General features: G+C 50.9%; 2 protein-coding genes across 17 annotated transcripts in view; one reads left to right on the top strand and one right to left on the bottom strand.

Moving 5' to 3' along the window:
• The first annotated feature begins 1900 nt into the window (after nt 1-1900).
• On the top strand, nt 1901-8255 carry P2RX2 (purinergic receptor P2X 2). 11 transcript variants are annotated; one of them, XM_025473476.3, is made up of 12 exons: nt 1901-2103; nt 2220-2355; nt 2447-2518; nt 2609-2684; nt 2756-2852; nt 3008-3088; nt 3203-3341; nt 3707-3837; nt 3988-4078; nt 4201-4266; nt 4358-4435; nt 4580-4993. In XM_025473476.3, exons 1-12 carry the CDS (start codon nt 1928-1930, stop codon nt 4682-4684), a joined length of 1248 nt encoding a protein of 415 aa, XP_025329261.1. In that variant the 5' UTR covers nt 1901-1927; the 3' UTR covers nt 4685-4993. The 11 variants fall into 11 exon arrangements, with proteins under 11 accessions (XP_025329261.1, XP_025329260.1, XP_035562408.1 ...); XM_025473475.3 differs by having other exon boundaries at nt 3167-3341; XM_035706515.2 differs by having other exon boundaries at nt 1901-2071; nt 2220-2336; nt 4358-4993.
• Nucleotides 6412-20210, bottom strand: part of POLE (DNA polymerase epsilon, catalytic subunit) — a 53530-nt gene continuing 39731 nt past the window's right edge. Inside the window, exons 40-49 of one of the 6 annotated variants that reach the window (XM_025473465.3) lie at nt 20023-20196; nt 18964-19089; nt 17454-17586; nt 15841-16012; nt 14911-15039; nt 14617-14831; nt 9192-9392; nt 8916-9041; nt 7994-8122; nt 6412-7852 (exon numbers count right to left, since the gene is read on the bottom strand). In XM_025473465.3, the coding sequence (XP_025329250.3) occupies nt 7739-7852; nt 7994-8122; nt 8916-9041; nt 9192-9392; nt 14617-14831; nt 14911-15039; nt 15841-16012; nt 17454-17586; nt 18964-19089; nt 20023-20196 (1519 nt within the window). In that variant the 3' untranslated portion in view covers nt 6412-7738. The remainder of the gene's footprint in view (nt 7853-7993; nt 8123-8915; nt 9042-9191; nt 9393-14616; nt 14832-14910; nt 15040-15840; nt 16013-17453; nt 17587-18963; nt 19090-20022; nt 20197-20210) is intronic. The other 5 variants (XM_025473467.3, XM_025473466.3, XM_025473469.3 and 2 more) reach the window with 5 other exon arrangements.

The raw sequence follows: 20210 nt of genomic DNA, 5'->3' as shown, positions 1-20210 counted from the left end.
TCTATTTCTGCACCTGTAACTTTGATAGGGATTGTACTGAACCTGTAAATAAATTTGGATTTAGTAATCGATAATAGATTCTTGGAAATGACACCAGAGATGCAAGCAACAAAAGAAAACAATAGACAAACTGATCTTGTTGAAATTAAAGACTTTTGTGTCTCAAAGAACATGACCAAGACAGTGAAAAGATGGCCCACAATGGGAGAAAATAGTTGCAAATCATGTATTTGACAAGGGCCTCGTGTCCAGAATATATACAGAATTGTTACAAACCAACAACAAAAAGGCAAATCTAATTTTAAAATTGGCAAAAGATTAAGTAGAAATTTATCCAAACACATACCATTTCCCCCACTAGAATGGCAATGACTAAATGAGCAGAAACGAACAAGTGTTGACAAGGATGTGCAAGTACTGGAGCCCTGATACATTGCTGACTGGAACATAAAGTGGTTCAGCTGCTTGGAAAATGGTATAGGGGTTCCTCAAAAAGTGAAACACAGAATTACCATATGACCCAGAAACCCTACTCCTATACCCCCCAAGAATTGAAAATAGGTGTTCAAATACTTGTACACAAATGTTCATAACACCACAATAGCCAAAGATGGAAACACCCAAACATCTATCAAAAGATGAGTAAGTTGTGAAATAACCACTCACTGGAATTATTCTTCCACAAAAAGGAATTAAGTATTGATACATGCTACAACCTGGATGGACCTTGGAAACATTATGCCCAGTGATAGAACGCAGACACAAAATGAAAAATAGCATATGATTCCATTATATGAAATATACAAAAGAGATAAATCCGCAGAAAGGAGATTGGTGGTTGCCAATGCATGGGAGGAGGGGGAAACAGGGAGTTTATTTGCGAATGATATAAATATTTTATTTTTTTAAAAGATTTATTTATTTATTTATTTATTTATTTATTTATTTATTTATTTATGAGAGAGAGAGGCAGAGACACAGGCAGAGGGAGAAGCAGGCTCCATGCAAGGAGCCTGATGTGGGACTCGTCCCCGGGTCTCCAGGATCACACCCTGGGCTGCAGGCGGCGCTAAACCGCTGCGCCACCGGGGCTGCCCAGATATAAATATTTTAGAAGTAGATAACGATGGTTGCACAACAGTGTTTAATTGTCCATTAAACAATTGTTCGTTAAGACAGTTACTTAGAGGCTAAGTAAATTTCACCTAAATAAAGTAAGAAATTTGTCATTTTGTGAAATACTATGATGTCTGGGATTTGCTCCAAAATAATGAAATGGGGTGAATATATAACAAGGATTAATAAAAAAAACAACTTTGGTTGCAAAGAAAACACATGGACTGGAAGTGGCTAAAAGCAGAGTTGGGAGCCATAGCCAACTGGGTACACGCGAGGGTCGGACGCTCGGGCGGAGCAGGGGCTTGAACCGAGTAGCTCTGAGCATGTCCGGAGATCAAGCAAAGGGTTGTTTGGGCCAGGAAAGAGCCCCAGGGTTGCGGCAATCCCCGGGACGTGAAGGCGGGCAGGAATCAAGAACTGGCCTTCGGAAATCCCCTCGTAGACCTTAGACTAACTCGATGTCTTAAGCGTGTCGAAGGTCGATAAGCCGGGAAGTGTGTGCACGGGCTGCCCTTGGCGCTCAGACGCCGCTGGGGACGTCCTCCCACATCTCCAGGAGGCCCTCCGGGGCGCTCTCGGGGCGCGCTTCCCCCGCTCCGGCCCGCTCGGCTCCGCGCGCTCCGGGCCTCCCGGGCCGGCACCTGCCAGGTACGCCCCCGCGCACGCCGAGCCCTGAGTGGACCCCGGCGGGTGGGGTGGGGCGGGGCGCGCCAGGCCACGCCCCGGGGCGGTGCCGCGGGGCTCCCCTGCCCGCGCCCCTAGCCCGCAGGGTGCGCGCCGCCTCCTGCCCCGGGCGGAGTTCCGGGCCATGGCGGCCGCGGAGCCCAAGCCCCCGGCGGGGGCGGACGCGGCCCGGCGCCTGGCCGGGGGCTGCTGGTCGGCTCTCTGGGACTACGAGACGCCCAAGGTGATCGTGGTGAAGAACCGGCGCCTGGGCGTCGTGTACCGCGCGGTACAGCTGCTCATCCTGCTCTACTTCGTGTGGTGGGTGTGGCTGGGCGGGGGCCGGGCCGGGGGCCGGGGGCCGGGGGCCTGGAGCAGCGGCGACCGGCGGGGCAGGGTCCCGGGTCGCCTCCAGAGCGGCCCTGCCCGTCCCGCAGGTACGTGTTCATCGTGCAGAAGAGCTACCAGGACAGCGAGACGGGCCCCGAGAGCTCCGTCATCACCAAGGTCAAGGGCATCACCTACTCCGAGCACAAAGTGTGGGATGTGGAGGAGTACGTGAAGCCCCCCGAGGTGCGCTCGCGCGCCCCGCGCGCCCCTGGGAAGGAGCGAGGGGTGACTGCGCGGCCCACCTTGGCCGACCATCCCCTCTTTCTGAGCCCAGGGAGGCAGCGTGTTCAGCATCATCACCAGGATTGAGGTCACAGCCTCCCAGACCCTCGGAAACTGCCCAGAGGTGAGGCTGGGAGGAGGGCCACGCTGGGGTGGACGGAGGGGACTCTGCCCAGGAGGTGTGGGGCTTCTGACCACGCGGGCTCCTCCCTAGAGTGTGAGGGTCAGCAACGCCACCTGTGACTTGGACGAGGACTGTGTGTCGGGGCAGCTGGACATGCTGGGAAACGGTTAGTGCGTGCTGGCCCTGGGGTGGGGCAGGGCCTCACCCCTCAGCCCCTGAGCCCACGTCTGCCCACAGGCCTGCGGACCGGGCGCTGTGTACCCTACTACCAAGGCTCAGCCAAGACCTGCGAAGTGTCTGGCTGGTGCCCAGTGGAAGATGGGGCCTCTGTCAGGTGTGCACACCCAGTGACCCCACCTCCCTGGGACCCAGTGGACACCCCAGCACGACTATTTTGCTCCTTTCTTACCTCAGTGACCAGAGCTGGGATGTGCTGGGGAGGGGGGCTGGGGCGGGAACCCTAAACACACCCAGTCTGTGCCTCCTCAGCCAATTTCTCGGCAAGATGGCCCCAAATTTCACCATCCTCATCAAGAACAGCATCCACTACCCTAAATTCCAGTTCTCCAAGTAAGAGCCACTAGGGTATGGTGACAACGGGCTAGGGATGGGAGCTACCTCCTGGGAATGTGGGGTGTGTGGGCACAGAGCTTCTGCTCCTCCCCCACCTGATGTTGTCCTCAGGGGCAACATAGAGCACCGCAAGGACGGCTACCTGAAACACTGCACATTCGATGAGGTCTCTGACCTCTACTGTCCCATCTTCAAGCTGGGCTTCATTGTGGAGCAAGCAGGGGAGAACTTCACGGAGCTGGCACATACGGTGAGGGGGCGGCAGAGGGGGAGTGGGTGAAGCAGCCCTCCGACCAGGTGCTGGTTCCTACTTGTAGACCAAGGGTCTGCCAACCTTGGCACTGTTCAGGCAGAGGAGAGAAACATGATCGGCCAACCCGATCGTGCAGGGTGTGCAGGGCTCCTGCTGAATTATTGACTCCTGCTCACACAGCTGGCCACTGGTGTCCCCTCATGCTTCAGAAGCAGAGGACACTCCCCCAGCACTCCTGGCTCAGCCCTGAGTTGCCCCAGGTACCCAGAGATGAGCACCCCATCTGAGTAGTCTCAGGGCAGGACCCCCTGGCTCTTGAGGGTCCTTCCCTAACACCCGTCTCTGTGCCCACTTCTTGGCAGGGTGGCGTCATTGGAGTCGTCATCAACTGGGACTGTGACCTGGACCTGCCGGCGTCAAAATGCAACCCCAAATACTCCTTCCGAAGGCTCGACCCCAAGCACGTCCCAGCCTCGTCTGGCTACAACTTCAGGTAACAGCCCTGCGAGGGCAGGGTCCTCACTGGCCCTGCTGCAGTAGCTCCAACATAACAGGGCCAGGGGCTGGTGGGGTCTTGCAGCTTCTCATCTCAGGTGATGAGTGGGCGCCCACCACCATGCTCCTCAGGGTCGTTCTTTTCCAGGTTTGCCAAATATTACAAGACAAACAACAGCACAACCCGCACACTCATCAAGGCCTATGGGATCCGCATTGATGTCATTGTGCATGGACAGGTAAAGCAGCCTGGGTTCCAGCAGGCCCAGAACTGAGAAGGCTTGTCCCATCTCCCACATTCTCCCTTGAGTCCCATGTGCCCCTGACCCCACAACCATCTAAGGCAGCCTCCCCTCCCAAGGCAGGGAAGTTCAGCCTGATTCCCACCATCATTAATCTGGCCACAGCACTGACTTCCATTGGAGTGGTAAGGAAATACATGCTGGGCATGGGGGTCTTTGTGGGGGTGGCTGGGAGGGTGTTGCCCTGGCCTTCACACGTGGGTCTTGCTGGCCCAGGGCTCCTTCCTGTGTGACTGGATCTTGCTGACGTTCATGAACAAAAACAAGGTGTACAGCCATAAGAAATTCGACAAGGTGTGCGCGCCCAGACACTCCCCTGGTAGCTGGCCCGTGACTCTGGCTCTGGTTTTGGGCCAGGCCCCTCCCCCAGCCCCTCCCTGCCCTGCAGACCCCAGCCAGGCCTGCCAAGCTCTGGCTGTCCCGCCCCCACCCAAGCAGATGGTGGATACTCCTGAGCAGACCACTGGACCACAGCTGTGCGCCTCCGAGCCTCCCTGGCAGGACTCCACACTCGCAGATCCCCGAGGTCTGGCCCAGCTCTGAGCCCACCACACACTCTCCATCCTGCTGCTTGAGCAAGGCCCCACCTGGAGGGTCCCTGGTGTCTGCACTTCCCTGGTAACCCATGGAGACCAGGAACCCAAAGATCCCCGTGCAACCGAGTGATGCGCTGACAGAAATGGGTGGCACCCAGACCCTGGCCATGTCCCTAGGCCTGGAGAGAGGGGCAGATTTCTGCCTCCTTCTCCCCTGACTTCCTCTCAGGCCTCTTACCCCTCCCCACCCGGGCCCTTTGCTTGCTTCATGGCCAAGAAATCACACATCCAGAATCCAATAAACCTGTGACCAGAAGCTCTGGCCTCATTTTTTAGTAAAAGCATCTTGAGGCCCTGAATACAAACATGTAGTAGAGGATCCTTGCAGTGGGGGCAGTGGACGCCTCTGGCCCTGTCTCCCCAGCCCGGCACACAGGCATGTTTACCCCCACGTCCAGCCAGGTCATGGTAAGGTCAGCAGCAGGGCCAAGGGGCTGGGCTCAGTGCATGAACTCAGACTTGTCCCAGCGCCTACGGTTCAGTTAGCTTACCAGCCTCCTGGGGGCAGGAGTTATCACCCCAGACCCAAAACATGGGAAAGGATGGGGACTCTGGAGGAGGGAGGCCAGGGAGATGAGGAGAGTCATGCTAAGGCAAACACTGGCTCTTGCTTCAAATACCTGTACAAGCTTCCCAGGCCCCACTTAAAGCAGGGCCTGGGCAGGGCAGGAATTTAGTGCTGGTCAGGGGGATGGAGAAGGTGGGCCAGGTTGAAGAGGCATACATGTTGGCACCAGCTGGCCAGGCCTGCAGATAATTGGTCACCACACCCTCAGAGACCACAGCAGTCATTGCATTCAGCAACCCTGCTTGGTGCCTGCCTGGTCAAGCCCCCACTTGAGGGGCTGCCAGAACTTGGACGGCGGTTTCCTAGCAACAGGGATGGCAAGTACACAGTTCTGAGGCAGCATGGGTCATGCTTTGCACACATCACCTCAGCTGGGATCCTGTCACTTCCAAGGTCCAGTGAAGTCTCAGACCCTGCCCAGCCTGAGTCCCCAAGTTCAAGCGGCACTAGCAAGTGGCCAGAGCTAGCCCTTCCACCTGCCCACACCCAACCCGGCCAGCAATAACACATCTGAGAAGCCTCCGCCTGGCATCCTGTAGAGACCCTCCCATCCTTGAGGTGATAACTCCACGGTCATCCAAAGCCTGCAACATCCTAGGTGTCTGGCTTGCTGACATCCAGCTCTAGCTTTGGAGAAACTGGCTTTTCCAGTCAGGGCTGAACTGTGATTCAAGGACTGTGGCCAGGGTTCAGGTTTCCCATTCCCAAGCATGAGCGTGATCCTGGGGCCCACAGCTACCCCACCCCAAATGCCCGAGCCCTGCTGCAGGGACACAGGGTGCAGTGTCCAGGTCCCCAGCCCCACCCCCACCCCCTGGGACTTCCCTGGCTTTGCTTCCAGGAAGCCTAGTTAGTGCCCCTCCCCCACCACCTAGCCCTAATTTGATTCGATCTCCATCTGGGGGCTGATGCAGCCTCTGTCCACCTTCCAGCCAGTGTCAAGTTTCTCATGGCCACGGGGCCTAGACACACCCATGCACAGGACACAGGGGCCAATGCACCCAGCTGGACAGATGGTAGCTACTCTTCCTTCTATCCTTGTAGAGACAGACACCTTGCACACACACACGTAAAATTTTAAGAAACGTAAAATTCAAAGAGTAAAATGAGAGTTCCAAGTGTAGTGTAATACTGAGAAGTTGGGCAACAAGGGTAAATTTTTGGTGGATGCAGCGCCAACAGCAGCCTGGGGCTCACCCAGGGCTTCCCCTGGGGCTGCCCATTTGGGGCCTGAGCAAAGGACTCACTTAGCCTGCTTGTTGCCTTGCCAACTCCACTGTTCCTTTTCTGCTTCCAGTCTCATCTAGTTAAAAACGAAGCGTGGAGTTGGTCTTCTGGGGTTGACGAAACAACAGCGGAAGCAGATGCTCAGCAGTCTTCTTGGGGTCACTGAAGGGCAGACCCTCCCTCCCCCAGACCTGGGGCTCCTCCCCTTGCCCAGCCCCATCCACGGGGAGAGCACAGCATCAGGTCCCAGATCTATGGACCACTTGGCCTCTGGAGGCCGGGCTGGCCTCACCAGGGAAAGAGGGCTTGGACCAATCCCTAAGGCTGAGAAGCCAGAATGGAACTGCTCAACCCCCACAAAATTGCTGCTGTTGTGTTTCTCCTGTCTCTCCCCAGACACAGATCCCTCAGAGCTGAAGGAAAAAACTTGAAGTCTTCATGGAAAGAAATGTTTTCCTTAAACCCAGGTGCTAACACTTGATGACATTCAAGTCTGCAATAGATGGTGTGCACCTGCCTCCCCCACTGGGCCCTCTGGCTCCCTGCTAGTCTGGGAGCAGCGCTTGGACCTGGAGGGCACTTGTCACAGCATAGATGCATCAGAGGGTAGTGGTGCTGCAGACAAGGGGACTGCTCCTGTAGACCCTACTCTGTCCAGGAAGTTTCCAGACAAGAAGCCCAAGTCTCGGGAACTCATCGTGCGAAAAACATACGGGTCCCCACAGGTTTCAGTTCTGGAGTACCTGGAAATGGCCCAAATCCTGCTGACGTCAAGCCCCAGGACATGTTCTCCGTGGTAACAAGTGATCAGAAAACATGGGCCAGGGGCTGCAGACTCTCTAGACATCACTAGACCCACCTACCCTCAAGGACTCTGCACAGACAAGACAACCCCCCCCAACCCTGCCCCGCTGAAACAGCAGTGGAGAGGGTAGGAGGGCAGGGCTGCAGGGAGGACTGTTTATTCAGCAAGACAGTGGTGGGGCCCCTCCCTTGTCAGGCCTGACATGGGTGGCCTGACCACAGCTGGAGGCCCAGAGAACCCAGAGATGGAGCCGCTTCCTGCACTGGTTCGGTCAGGCCTCTCCGGAACCATGTGACCTGCTCCCTGAAGCTCCCTGGGGCTTATTTTCCTTGGTGCTCCATCCCAGACAAGGTGACAAGTTTGGGAAGTCAGGGCAGAGAATGGGAATGCTGCTCACGGTGCTAGTGGCCCAGCTGAGGGTTCTTCTGCAGCAGCCACTCCAGGGTCTCTGTGAGGTAGGACATGCCATAGTGCTGGGCAATGTTCTGGAAGATTCCAATCTGCTCCATGAAGACCTGCAGAAATGACCCATCACAGTGAGACCTGGTTCCAGAGGAGGAACAGGGAAGCATGGCAGAGGCCCCATACGTAGAGAAAGAAGCAGATAAAGGAAAATGGTAAAGGGCTGCAGAGCTAGCTGGCTGTGGAGCCCCCACCTTGGTGTGGATGGTGAGGGTAAAGCCCCCGGCGCAGCTGCAGTACACAGGCATGTTGGTCTCCTTCACACCTCGGCACTTCAGGCAGATCTGCAATGAGGAGCAGTCCTGGTCAGGAGTCTCCCCAGCCTAGGCCAGTAACGGTAACAGCCAGCAGTGGTCAGCAGCTCAGCACTTTCACTTGACAGGCCCTCCCTGCTCTCTACCACCATGGCCTTTAGCTCAACTATGAATAAAATTCAAGATTTTGCAATAGGATTTATCCAAATGCGCTATTCGCTTCCTTCCTAACACCATCACTGAGGGTGCTGCATTCACTCTGCTCCCTCACCCCTGCTCCTCCCTTGGGCCTCCCCATTCCATCACACCCCCTCAGATCTCTGCTCAGATGTCTCCTCTCAGTGAGAATACCCCTGTGTCTCTCTCCCCCATCCCGTTCTCTTGACACTTATCATGACACACACTCTACCTTGCTTGCTATCCCCTCCCACTATGAGAAGTCCACATAGCCAGCACCTGGCCCCTGCAGGAACCCCAAAGACACTAGGAGAATGAATCACGAGGACAATGCCTGAACCAAGGGATGGTCACCTCAGAGGACTGGGTTGTGACTTGAGAAGTGTACAAACCATAGTTTCTCATGGGTGCAAACTACTTATTAAGAAGCCCTCTGGGGAAGCCCGGGTGGCTCAGCAGTTTAGTGCTGCCTTCGGCCCAGGCCAGGGCGTGATCCTAGAGACCCGGAATCGAGTCCAATGTCAGGGTGGAGCCCTGGACATGGAGGCCTGCTTCTCCCTCTGCCTTTGTCTCTGCCTCGCTCTCTGTGTGTCTCATGAGTAAATGGATAAAATCTTAAAAAAAAAAAAAAAAAAAAAAAAAGCCCTCTGCCCACTGGAGGGCAGGCCAGGTCCATCAGGCTCACCAGGTCCTGCAGAGTGAAGGCCATCAGTTTCTTCTGCAGGGCTTCCACCAGGGCCATCTCGATGACTGAGGTGTCATAGGCAACCTGACAGTTTGAGCAGAGCCACTGAGGCAGCACGGCCCCATCCTAGGCAGAGGAGGACAGGGCCAGGTCAGTCTTCTATTGTCCTCAAGGCCAGTGAGTGCCTTTTATGTCACAACTAGCAGAAGAAGCTCAACAGTGGGCGCGGCAGCACCTCCCACCCAATGCGAGCGCAAGAACCCAGCAACTGCCCACCTGCGAGAAGGCGAACTCTTTACACAGGTCCAGGTCCCGGCAGAAGTTACAGCTGCGGCAGATGACCTCAGGGAGCACGTAGGAACGGCAAGGGTCTCGGAACTGTGCCTCCTCCGAGAACTCGCCAACATCCACCAGACGAAGCAGATCCCGGTTCAATTTGTTCACCTGGTTTGTGATGTTCGTGTCCAGAGACAGAACCTTTGGAGAACAGAGCTTGTCAGGGATGGCCCCTTGGGCCTCCTTGCTCTGTCTGGACTGGAAAAGTCTGAGGTGAACTCCTGAAGCTGCAGTTCCTCAGCATCACCTCACCCCTGGCTTTTTCTGCTGCAAGTGTCAGAGGAGAGGTGTGGTAGCATCCACACCAGCAATTCCTCAGTGCAGAGCCCTCTGCACAGAGGCTTTACCCTGATCCCAAGTCCCAGTTCCAGGGGACCCTGGAGCATACCGACATGTTCTACCTGTCATTCCTACTGATTCCTTCCTCCTCAATGACGGCAGTCCTAAATCAACGGGACATCACATTCTCATTTGCAGAGTGTGTGATCTCAACCCCCAATGGTGGGGGGAGTCCCATGCCCGCCTAGAGAAGCCTCTTCTACCTCACGCTACAGCCTGTGTACCCGGTGCTGGGAAGCCTGGCTCTCGTGGTGGTGCTTACAGAGCCACAGATGAGAGGGGAAGGACTGTCCCTAAAGGAGAAGAAGGACAGGACAGACATCTTTCTGGCTCCCATAGTCAAATTAATGCCAAAAGCACCACAAAACTACAGAGCACTTAGAAGACATTCCTGGGATAACTATTTATAGTCAAATTTGAAGCACACCACCCTATTCAGTGAGATAAGTAGATTATGGAAAACAAGTAAACAGGCAAGTATGTATAATGAAGAACGACAACTTAAGCTTAAAAACATACAGATTACTTATTTCCAATTTAAAAAACTGGACCGAAAGAGAAAAAATGAAAAGAGATTTCACTGGTAAATTACCAAATGTTAAGAAAAAACAACATTCTACACAGTATCTACTAGGATACACCAAAAGGAAAACACATCTAAGTGACTTTATAAGGCTAACATCACCCTGATACCAGATAAAGACAGTACAGGAAAATAACAGACCAACAACCATCATGTACACTCAAAAATCCCCAATAAAATACCAACAAACTGAACCCACCAATACATAAAATGAATAGCACATCATGATCAAGTGGGATATATCCCAGGAATGCAAGGCTGGATCATTATTTAAAAATCAGTGTCAGGGACGCCTGGGTGGCTCAGCAGTTGAGTGTCTGCCTTTGGCTCAGGGTGTGATCCTGAAGTCCTGGGATTGAGTCCCACACTGGGCTCCCTGCATGGAGCCTGCTTCTCTCTCTCTCTCTCTCTCTCTCTCTCTCTCTCTCTCTCTCTCCCTCTCTCTCTGACTGTGTCTCTGCCTCTCGGTCTCTCAGGAATACATAAAATCTTTAAAAAAAAAAAAAAAATGAGTGCCATAGCCAGGGGGCCAACAGCCATGTGAAAAGATGCTCAACATCCCTCATCATCAGGGAAATACAAATCAAAACCAGAATCAGGTATCACCTCACACCTGTCAGAAGGGCTAAAATCAATGTAAGAAAGAACAGGTGTTGGTGGGATGCAGAGAAAAGGGAACCCTCATGGACAGTTAGTAGGAATGCAAACTGGTGCAGTCACTGTGAAAAATAGTATGGAGGTTCCTCAGAAAGTTAAAACTAGAATTACTATATGATGCAGTAATTCCACTACTGGGTATTTACTTAAAGAAAATGAAAACACTAATTGAAAAAGATATATGCACCCCTATGTTTACTGCAGCATTATTTACAATAGTCAAATTATGGAAGCAGCCCAAGTGTCCATTGATAATGAATAGATAAAAAAGATGTGATACAAGATACAAGGTCAATATACAAATATCCATGTATCTCTATATATTAGCAATGAATAGCTGGAAACAAGTTTAAAAGAAGTCACTGCCATCACAATGGGACCAAACAACCTGAAAACTTTAAGTGCAAATGTGTGCAATTATTTATATGCTGAAAACCTCAAAACACTGATGAAGAAAACCAAAGATGACCCAAATAAATGGAAAGATACAATGGTTCACGAATTGAGGAATCTCAGCACTAAAATGTTAATTCTCCCTAAGTTAATCTATAGGTTAAAATGACTCCAATCAACATTTGAAAGGGATTTTTTTTTTTTTTTCCTGGATAGAAACTGATAGACTGGGGTGCCTGGGTAGTTCGGCTGGGTGAGCCTTCAGCTCAGGTCAAGATCTCCGGGTTCTGGGATCAAGTCCCATATTGGGCTCCCTGCTCAGCAGGGTGTCTGCTTCTCCCTCCCCTCTGCTGCTCCCCCTGCTTGTGTTCTCTCTTTGTTAAGTAAATAAAATCCAAAAAGGAAAAAAAAAACCTCATATACAGATTCAAAAATTTATATTTAAAGCAAATGAACTAGACAGAAAAGCCAGAACAATCTTGAAAAGACCAACAACAAAACGAAGTTGAGGCGTTCACACCATCTGGTTTTAAGACTCAACAGTCACATAAATCAAGACAACGTGGTGTTGGAAAATAGACAAGGAGACTGATGGAGATTCAGAAAAAGAGCCATATGTATATATATATATATGGCCAGTTAAGTTTTGAAAAAGTTACAAAGGACAATCTTTTCAAATAAATCGTATTGGGATAATCAGACACACTTACATAGAAATATTAACCTCAATCTGCAACCTGCACACTCTATAAAAATTAACTCAGGGGCACCTGGGTGGCTGAGTCAGTTAAGCCTCAGGTCATGACCTCAAGGTTGTGAGATCCAGCCCCATGTTGGGCTCTATGCCTTAGGATTCTCTCTCCCTCTCTGTCTGCCCTTCTCCTCCCCTCCCCCAAAGAAAAAAAAATTGACAAATCAAAGCTAAGATCCATTCACCTAAAAATACTGTTGAGAATTTTGAAAAGGTAGGTAAAGGTAGGTAAAGGTTTGGAAGAAAATATTTAGACATCACATATTTGATAAAGGACTTATATCCACAATATATAAAGAACTTTTAAAACTAAAAAATAATGGGGTACTTGGGTGGCTCAGCCAGTTAAGTGCCTGCCTTTGACTCAGGTCATGATCTCAGGGTCCTGGGACTGAGTCCCAAGTCAGGCTCCCCACTCAGCGGGGTGTCTGCTTCTCCCTCTCTCTCTGCCCCCGCTCATGTTCTCTCTTTCTGAAATAAATAAAAATAACCTTTTAAAAAAAAACCCTCAAAAGTAAGAAAAATAACCCTGTTTTTAATAATGGGCAAAAAACTTTGGACATTTCACTGAAGACATACGGACAAAAAACACCATGTGAAAAAATACACAGCATTGTTAGTATTGGGGAAATACAAATTAAGAACATAATGAGATACCACCACACACTTATCTGAACAGCTAAATTTTTGAAGATTACCAAGTTCCAAGAGGTATGTGGAACAGCTGGGATCTTGTCATACACCACCAGGGGGAATGCACACTGGAGCAGCCTCTTTAGAAGAATGCACTTAAGATGTGACCCAGCAATCCTCCTCCTCCATTTTTATCCAATAAAATGAAACTTTGTTCACACAAAAACCTATATAAGAGGGCAGTCCGGGTGGCTCAGTGGTTTAGCGCCACCTTCAGTCCAGGGCGTGATCCTGGAGATCCGGGATCGAGTCCCATGTTGGGCTCCCTGCATGGAACCTGCTTCTCCCTCTGTCTGTCTGTCTGTCTCTCTCTGTGCCTCTCATGAATAAATAAAATCTTCAAAAAAAAACAAAAACAAAAACAAAAAACCCCACACCAACCTATATAAGAATGTTTATAGGGATCCCTGGGTGGCGCAGTGGTTTAGTGGCTGCCTTTGGGCCAGGGCACGATCCTGGAGACCCGGGATCGAATCCCACCGTCGGGCTCCCGGTGCATAGAGCCTGCTTCTCCCTCTGCCTGTGTCTCTGCCTCTCTCTCTCTCTCTCTGTGACTATCATAAATAAATAAAAATGAAAAAAAAAGAATGTTTATAGCAGCCTTGCTATTAAAAATAAAAAAATAAAAACCCAGATGTACTTTTAACCAGTGAACAACAAACCGTGGTTCTTCTGCACAATGGGGTGCCACTCAGCCACAGAAACAAAATACTGAAACATGGGACAATCTGGAAGAAGTGCAGACCCATTCTGCTAAGGGGAAGAAGCCAGACCTAAAAGGCTACATCATCCACGATGTCATATTCTGGAAGAGGTGACAGTGCAGGGACAGGTCAGTGGTGCCAGGCAAGCAGGGGGAGTTCACCCAGGTGGTGATGGTGGGAACCCTGCTGTTGGGGGCCCAGCTCCATCCCTCTGCGAAACTCCAATGACTGCCCTCCCAAGAGTAGGTCTTACTGTGTGTGAATTTCATAAAGTACAGGGACACAGGACAGATGGGACAGAGGAGCGCATGCCGAGGTGGGTGTGCAGGATAAATGTTCTGCATCCTGACTGTGCTGGAGACACGACTGTATGCCTTTGCCAAAGCTCACAGGACAGGGACTAACAACTGTGAGATCTCATTGTACATAAGTTATCCTTCACTTAAAGATAAACCTTGAAAAAATAAAGAAATAAATAAACCTTGAGAATTATGAAGTCCACCAAAGCAGGGAAACAGCATGCTAAACTACCTCTCCACTACCAGCGGCAGTCACCTGAGCCTGGAGCATCCTGTCGAAAGGCAGTTTGCGGGGAGGTAACTTGATGCACAGCAAAGTGCTCTCTAAGAGGTGACGCCTGCATGGTTGCCATCTAGTAATGCTATCCCATCGCTGACTCGGCCTGCCTTCCCAGAGAGGCATTTCGCAACAGAGCAAGCTCTCCCCTGCGGCTCCACCACAGCCCACTCCTTATGGGAGTCTGTCCCTGGACCCACCAGCCATGAGATCTGCAAGCATCTGCCATTTCATGCCCACTCTGCATGTGTCTTTTAGCAGCAACCCCAGATCATCCTACCTCAAGGCCTTTGCATCCTGTTCCTCCTGGGGTGCACAGGGTGCACCTGACCAGGCCCTCTGGGTCAACAGGGTCTCACTGGGGGCCCCATTCTTCCTCACATGTCCTGCCCTGCCCCTCACTGACATGTCCTCCCCTCACTGGAGCGCAGGCTCCATGAGGATGGGGGTCTTTCCTGTCCCGTCCACTTCTCATCCCAAATGACTCACACAGCAGCTGCACAGAATGGGTAGTGAAGGGTGGGGGAGTCCACAAGAATGTACTCCCAACTCTGTGCACACCAGCATGCCAGCACCCAGGCACCTGGCCACCCTCTTGCCCTCCCAGCCCCTAGCACACCCTCGCTAGTGGGAGAGTCCCTGCCTCACACATGGGTGCTGCAGCCTCACCTTGCACACGTACTTGATGAACTCCAATGCGGGGTTGTTGAGCAGCAAGTGAGAACCTGGAAGGGCAGGAAACATGCTGGAGAGCTCAGTGGAGCTCCGGGAGCCTGTGACTTTCTTCTGAATCTTCTGAGTGATGGTGAAGAAGTTCTGAGTCAGCTCGTTGGCCACGTAGTCTTGGGAGAAGGTGATCATTCCTAGGAGGGCAGGGACCATAGCTGAGCTCCCCACTGAGCCACAGCAGGACGTGGAGGGCGGGCCCCGAGGACCCCTGGGACACGGTGAGGGCATGCTCACCAGGAAGGGCACTGGAGGCCGCAGCATCCTGGGAGAGCTGGCTGGGCCCCCGCCATCTCAGGGGTGTGCCCCCTGGGGCACTGCGCCGCAGCTCCTCCTTCATGCTGTGGTACACGGCCACGATGTATGCTGTGGAGAGAGGGCGACCTTGAGGGGTCTGCCTGTGGCTGTTGGTGGACCACGCTCAGCTGAAGAAGCGGGGGGGTGGGGGGCGGGTCGTGGGGGGTTGGATGCCTGGCACCACCATCCACCTGTACGCTGGGCAGGGCCACAGAATGGCCCACAACAGAACCAAAGCTGGACTGCACACCCTCTCTGGACAACTCCAGCAGCCATATCCATTCCAAAGCACACAGAAATGTGCATAGCACAGAACGGCCATGGTCGCCATGTATCAGCAGGCTTCTCTGCAGTGCTTGTCCTTACCTGCTCGTGCAGCAATGGGCTGTTACAGAGGAAAATTCACACACTTCATGTGAATAGCCACCCCAGACACCTTGCTGTATAAATACTGAACCATATTATTTTTTGAACGCTGAACCCTTAGCCCTACATCAGACTTAGGACTTTCTGACACAACAAGTTAGGCCTTAAAGACCTACCAGTGGGGATTGATTCAGGAAACTTCTAATCTCTTCTACTTATTTTTACTCCTATTTGTGCACAGACAAGTCTTAGGACAGAACCATGAACCCTTTGGTGACTCGTCTGAGGGCAGCCACTCTCACGGGGTTCTGGAAAAGGCTGAGGCCCTGGGCAGAAGACAGGGTCTCCTCTCCACCTTGCAGGGAGGTGTGCAATCAGGGCATCTGGAACTCTAGTTGCCGGGGTTTATTTTCCAATTGTTTACCTTCTTGCTATGCAAACACACCAGAGCCATGTTATTCCCACCACATAACTCAGACACAGTGGCTAGTGTGGATGGCTCACCTGAAACAATCATGAGGAAGTAGCTCTGGCAGGAGGCTGCCTGTGGCAGGAACTGCACAATGTTCCAGTTGTTTTCCAGCATGTCCTCCACATCTGGTTCCTGTTTGCCTTCCTCCTCCTCTTCCTCCTCCTCCTCCTCCTCCTCTACTCTGCCCCCTTTTTGGGAGTCTTGCTGTAATACAGACACAAAGACCCAGCTGTGGCTTTGCCGTAGCAGTATCACACAGCAGGAAGTGCACAAGTCATTTTACACCTGGGTCTACTGACCCCACCTGCCTAGTGTGATGCTCATCTAGTCCACATCCCTGGGCCTGGGTACAATTTCCACAGGATGGCGCTGAGGATGAGGTCACATATGTAATGCACCCGATGTGTAGAAGCACTCCAGATATGGTGATTGTGATGCTCATTTTGTTCTTCCAGAGAACTCACTTTAAAGTTCTTCAACTCCCCTCCTCCCAGGTAGGGAAGAGTCACAAGCAGGTGACCTGGGGTGTAGTTCTCTTGTCTGAACCCCAGATCTTCTGAGATGGTGACAATTCTATCCATACAGCCCTACTACAGATACCTCCTGTGTTACCAAATTCCCTTCTCAAGGGGGCCTTTCACATCAACACATCAACTCTGGCATGAGCCCGTATCCTTAGAGCAGCAACCACCACTGCCTTTCTCTTGATCCAGCTACAATACTTACACTCTACTCCCACTGGGGTCCCCACAGGACCTCTTACTCAGCAAGGAGGGCGGCCATCCCCCAACCACTTAGTACGGAGGCCAGCCCTGTCTCCCACCCAGTCTCAGTACCAAGGGCAGCTTGACCTTGTGTACACCTCATGCCCTGGCTAAGCATGCTCTCCTCACCCCATACTTGCTCTCCTTCCCCATCTATCTGTAATAGACACATGGCTCCACACCCCTGGGTACACACAAACCCCCAGACATCAACTATAGCCATTCCACTGACCTGTTCCCTCCACCTTCAAAACCTACCTGAGTCTGTCTTGCTGACCCTACCTGCCCTACACCCTCCCTTGGGCCAATGCTAACTGGGCTGCTACTCGAGGCCTGACCTACGGTGTTGTCCACTATGTGGGGCCCTAGTAGAAGTCAGGCCCTGACATGTCCCCACTCACGATCTCTCCATCACTAAAAACCAAATCTCCAACTCAGCCTGTGTACCCAAGTGGCCTGGCCCTCACCGCTCTGTGCTGCACTTGTGACCACAAGCCCAACCCTACCCCATTGACATGGCAATCTGACACCGGCTCCTGGCCCAGTTCTTCCAGCCTCACTTGCCTGTCCTCTCCTTAGAGCCCTGCACAACCTTCCCATCTAAATCAGTCCCTGCCCCACAGACTGCTCTCTGCCCTTACCCTGCTTTGTGTTTATTCTGAGCCCTCACCACTGCTCCACCCTCTACACCTGCTTACTCGCTAATCTTCCCTCACAGACTCCACAGGAGGAGCAGCATGCTCTCGAATATACTGCAGGATGTGGCCGAGAACCACGCCAGGCATTCAGCCCATAACCACCAGTGTGTGCAAAGATACAAATATGTACCTCAAAGTTATTTCAGATTCCAGCCTCAGCTCTCCAAGATGGTTATGTCTTACCTGTCCATAGTGGATACTAGATGGAGCATTTCCTTTGATTCCACCATAGTTAGAGGGATCCATCCAGAGAAGAAATTCCCAGCACCGAGAGAAAGATATTGTCAAAGAATGGAAGATCTCTTTAGAATGGATGCTAAAAAAAAATCAAAACAGAAACTGTTTAAATGAAATCAATAGTTTTCCTTTTTTCTCCACTTTTCTTCTTTTATTCTCCACTTTTCTTCTTTTATTTTCATACCTATCTGCTTATCCTCCACTTATTTAAAAACAAACTTGGGACGCCTGGGTGGCTCAGTGGTTGAGTATCTGCCTTTGCCTCAGGGCGTGATCCTGGGGTCCTGGGATGGAGTCCCACATCACGCTCCCCACAGGGAACCTGCTTCTCCCTCTGCTTATGTCTCTGCCTCTCTCTCTCCTTGTGTCTCTCATGAATAAATAAAATCTTTAAAAAAAACACAAAACTTAGTGGATTCAGATTATATCTGTTCTCAAACTTTCTAGAGAACATGATAAACCCAACACGAAGGCGATTTCTGTACCAACCAGGAGGGAGTGGCAAGAACCGGTGCAAAGGGGACCAGAGAAGTGAGAGTTGCGTAAGACCATGAGACCTCCCCAGGCTGGCCCTAAGCATGCCACAGGGCATGGCACATGTGTGCAAGAAGACCACATGAAGCTAGAACAAGGACCGCAGAGTGCGTGCTCCCACCACTGACAGCCTCGTAACTCATGAGGCACCCAAGCTGTGCTTGCAACAGGCTTGCTTCAGCAGTGAGGAATAATGAGCTCTAGACTAAACCTGGATCTTGCCCTGCCTACAGATCTCCAAAAATGCCAGAAAGGGTCAATCTGCTTCCTAGTAACAAAGCTCTAGAATATTTACAGAAGAATAAAATGCAAAAGTATCCAACAGACAAGCATTCACATGGATTCACAATTGCTGGCATCTAATCTGGCATCACAAGGTCAGCAAAGGAGCAGAGAAAACCCAGAATAAAGAGAAAAATCTATCAAATCTATACAAATTAGAGCTGAAACAAGTGTTATACTGCACAAAACAGGACACTGTGAAGCTTATTAAACCTGAATTCTATGTAGTCACAGAGCTAGAACGAAGACAGAGCATGCTGAGTAGACTCTAGGAATACTTAAGACCCCCACCAGGCATCTAGATGTGAAAACTCCACCAGATAAGATGAACAGCAGACTGAACCCTGAGGAGATGGTAAGTGAGTTTAAAGATGCAATTAAGGAAATTGCCCAAAAAGAAATACAGAGAGAAACAAAAAAATTTTTAAATCAGATCTACCTATAATTCTATGCCAGCAAAAATATCTTTTAAAAAAGGTAAAATAAAGGTTCCTTTGGATATCTTTGGATATCCAATGGCAGAAAGTGTTCATGGCGAACAGATCCATACTATAAGCTCCTGACAGGAAGTCCCTCAACAGAAGTTAAATGGTATCAGAGGAGAACAAGAGAAGCAGCAGAAATCCAGAAATGTGAACACCTGCTGGTGATGTACTCCATGTAAGCAATGGCATCCTCGATCCGCCGCTTTTTCGTGCAGAGGATGATGCGGTTGAAGTTGGCATAGACGACAGATGACCCCAAGCGCTTGAACTCAGCGATGAGCCTGCAGACCAAGGTTAGAACCACTGATCAAAATGCCACAGAGAAACCACAAGACACCATAAAAAACAAGCTGATGATCCTGAGCTAAAAAGCTATTCTAAATATGCTTGAAATCCAGAAGTAACAATGAATGAAGATTTCTTCAGGGTAAAAACCCACCATAAGCAAAAGTAAAGATCATCAAAGACAGGAAAAAACATGCAATTTATATCACCCAAAAATGGCTAATTTTTATGTAGAAAGAACCGATAAATCAATGAGGAAAAAAGCAAAAAAACTACAGAGAAATGGGCAAAGGATGTGAAAAGAAAATTCAAATTCTTTTATAATAAGGATTGAAAATTAAGAGTATGCCCAGATAGCATTTTATGGCAGGAGGCTGGTACCAGTGTCTGCCGTGTTGGTGGGCCTGGGGACACACATTCTTAATGACTGCTGTTAGTACAATCAGCTGTACAACTTCCATGGAGAAAATTTGTCACTATCAATCAAATTAGTATTTTTCTATTTAGTTATGACATCTACCAAACCTGCATCAGTGGTACTTGCTGGAGATTACTCTCCAGATACATTCACATGACTATTCTTGCTTGGTGATCTACAGCAACTGAAGTTCTGACAGCAGCCTGAGTGCCCGTTAGGATGACACATCCACACGTGCATCTCCAAGGTCTACCGTTAACTAGAGGTGTAGAACAGCAAACACAGGGCAGGATGACTTGTATCACAAGGAGGCAAAAAGACTGTACCACACAGCACACCTCTGAAGGATGCTGCAGCCTGTGACAGCAGCTAACCCTTCCCCAGGACCTTTACTGCCATGGGCCACCAGCCCAGAAGTGAGCTCCTGATCAGAGGTGCTGGCTGGCCATATCTCTGGTTTTGGGGACTGAGAGTTCAGCATGACCTGGGGTAAGCCACTGATAGCACTCACTGCAGAAAGAGCTTCTTCATCATGTTGTGGAGTGTGCGATGCAGCACAGGGTCATGGAGCAGTGATGATGGGGACCGGAGCCAGCGGTAAAAGTGCATCACCTGGTTGTCAGCATAGATGTTGCGGTACTGTGTGATCTCCTTCACCCAGCCCACCACCATGCTCTTCAGGATCCTGGAAAAAAGGTG

Source organism: Canis lupus, chromosome 26 (genome assembly GCF_003254725.2).
Source record: "Canis lupus dingo isolate Sandy chromosome 26, ASM325472v2, whole genome shotgun sequence".
Classification (NCBI taxonomy): Eukaryota; Metazoa; Chordata; class Mammalia; order Carnivora; family Canidae; genus Canis; species Canis lupus.
The sequence above is the reverse complement of the archived record's forward strand: the minus strand, read 5'-3'. Positions and strand labels throughout refer to the sequence as shown.